The sequence below is a fragment of the Cynara cardunculus genome (genome assembly GCF_001531365.2).
Source record: "Cynara cardunculus var. scolymus isolate 2C chromosome LG 17, CcrdV1, whole genome shotgun sequence".
Taxonomy (NCBI): Eukaryota; Viridiplantae; Streptophyta; class Magnoliopsida; order Asterales; family Asteraceae; genus Cynara; species Cynara cardunculus.
Window position 1 is genome coordinate 33,864,877 of NC_037544.1, and position 1,516 is coordinate 33,866,392.

At 36.1% G+C, this 1,516-nt stretch overlaps 1 protein-coding gene across 1 annotated transcript; it reads right to left on the minus strand.

Annotated features, from left to right (window-relative positions):
• Positions 1–666: 666 nt before the first annotated feature.
• LOC112501159 ((R)-mandelonitrile lyase-like) lies at positions 667–1,510 on the minus strand (the record flags this gene model as incomplete). Its single annotated transcript, XM_025104829.1, has 1 exon — positions 667–1,510. A coding segment is annotated over one exon (822 nt), but the record flags the coding sequence as incomplete, so codon positions are not given.
• Between the last annotated feature and the right edge of the window lie 6 nt (positions 1,511–1,516).

Below are 1,516 nucleotides of genomic sequence, written 5' to 3' on the forward strand. Positions count from 1 at the left end.
TTTTTTGAATTAGCAAAACATTTTATATAGAAAACTATAAAAATGATAACGCATTCAACTTCATTGGTAGAAACAATTAAAATAATCTCGTAAATATTATTTTTTAGACATTTCTCGAAATTTGAATATTTCTACCTTTTTTATGTATTTTAGCTTACACATTAGCATCGTTATTGGAGTAACAAACCTCCAAAATCGTCTTAATATTAATTTTAACATGGTTATTGGAGATGCTCTAAATAAAAAACAAAATCACAGTATCACTTCGTGTAAATTATTTACATCCATATGTTCGTTTTCAAGTTCCTACTCGAAGGGGCATTGGTTTCTAAACCAATAATSGCTTAAAATCATTGTATTCAGTCTCAAAATTTGGGCTGAATAAATGACCTTAATACGAGTGGAAATTGAAGCCTCAGATTAACGGATAAAACCCACGGTTTTTTTCTAGTGGGCCAAAAGCAAGTTGGGCCATGGAATATGAGCTTATGGAAGTCCATTATTTAAACTGAGATGCTATTTCTATCGTTTATAAAAATGTTAATACCATTATTTAATATTTGTGTTTTATTAAATTGTCCAACTTTGTCGTATCAACGTATTGGTTCACAAACACAAAAGTAATAGGTCATATGACTTCGTTCTAACAAATTTATGGATCGAACTTAGTTCAAGAATGTATATATTGTTATCCTCTTGCGTTGTGTATCTTTATGCCAATATACCGCCCTAACATCATGAGAGTTGCCTGAGGGTTTGTTCCTGGTGAATCAGAAAACACCGAACCATCAAGGACTCGTAAGCCGTTAATTCCAATCACTTTCAAATCACCATCGACGACTTTGTTGACCAAACATCCGCCATGGAAATGCCAAAATGTTCGTAACGTGTTACGACAAAATGCCTCCASGGATTCCTCATTTGATGGATTTTCAGGTAAGGAAAACCCAACGAACTGAAAATACTTTCGACCGTCACGGTCACTAAACTTGTATGTCTCCATGGCTTGTGTTCTTAACATTCTATCCAAAACATTCACCATATTAGCACATTGTCGAAGGTCTTCTAAGCTCGAATAGTAATTAAACGATACTTTTGGAGTAACAGTAACATCGCTTGCAGATTTTAAATCGAGAATTCCAACTGATGCAAGTCTTAGAAACTTGGCCACAATCGTTATGATGCTTAAATTTAGTGGCGCATATGGATAGGGGAAAATTATGGTGCTTGCAGGAGAATAAAACGGAGCCACACCCGAAACAGTCTCTATGAACGGGCCTTCTTTTGTGATCCCGACCACTCGGGATCCAATATCAGCCAACGGAAAAGGCACCAAAAGACTAATCTCGGTACGTGGATTATCAGCCATGAATTGTCGAACAAAAGGATGATGACGAACGACGGTGATATTTTGTGATAACAAGTATGATTCCGGCCCGACTCCACTTACAAGCAAAAGTTGTGGGCTACCAATAGCTCCTGCGCTCAATATCACTTCACCATTTCTTTTTATATG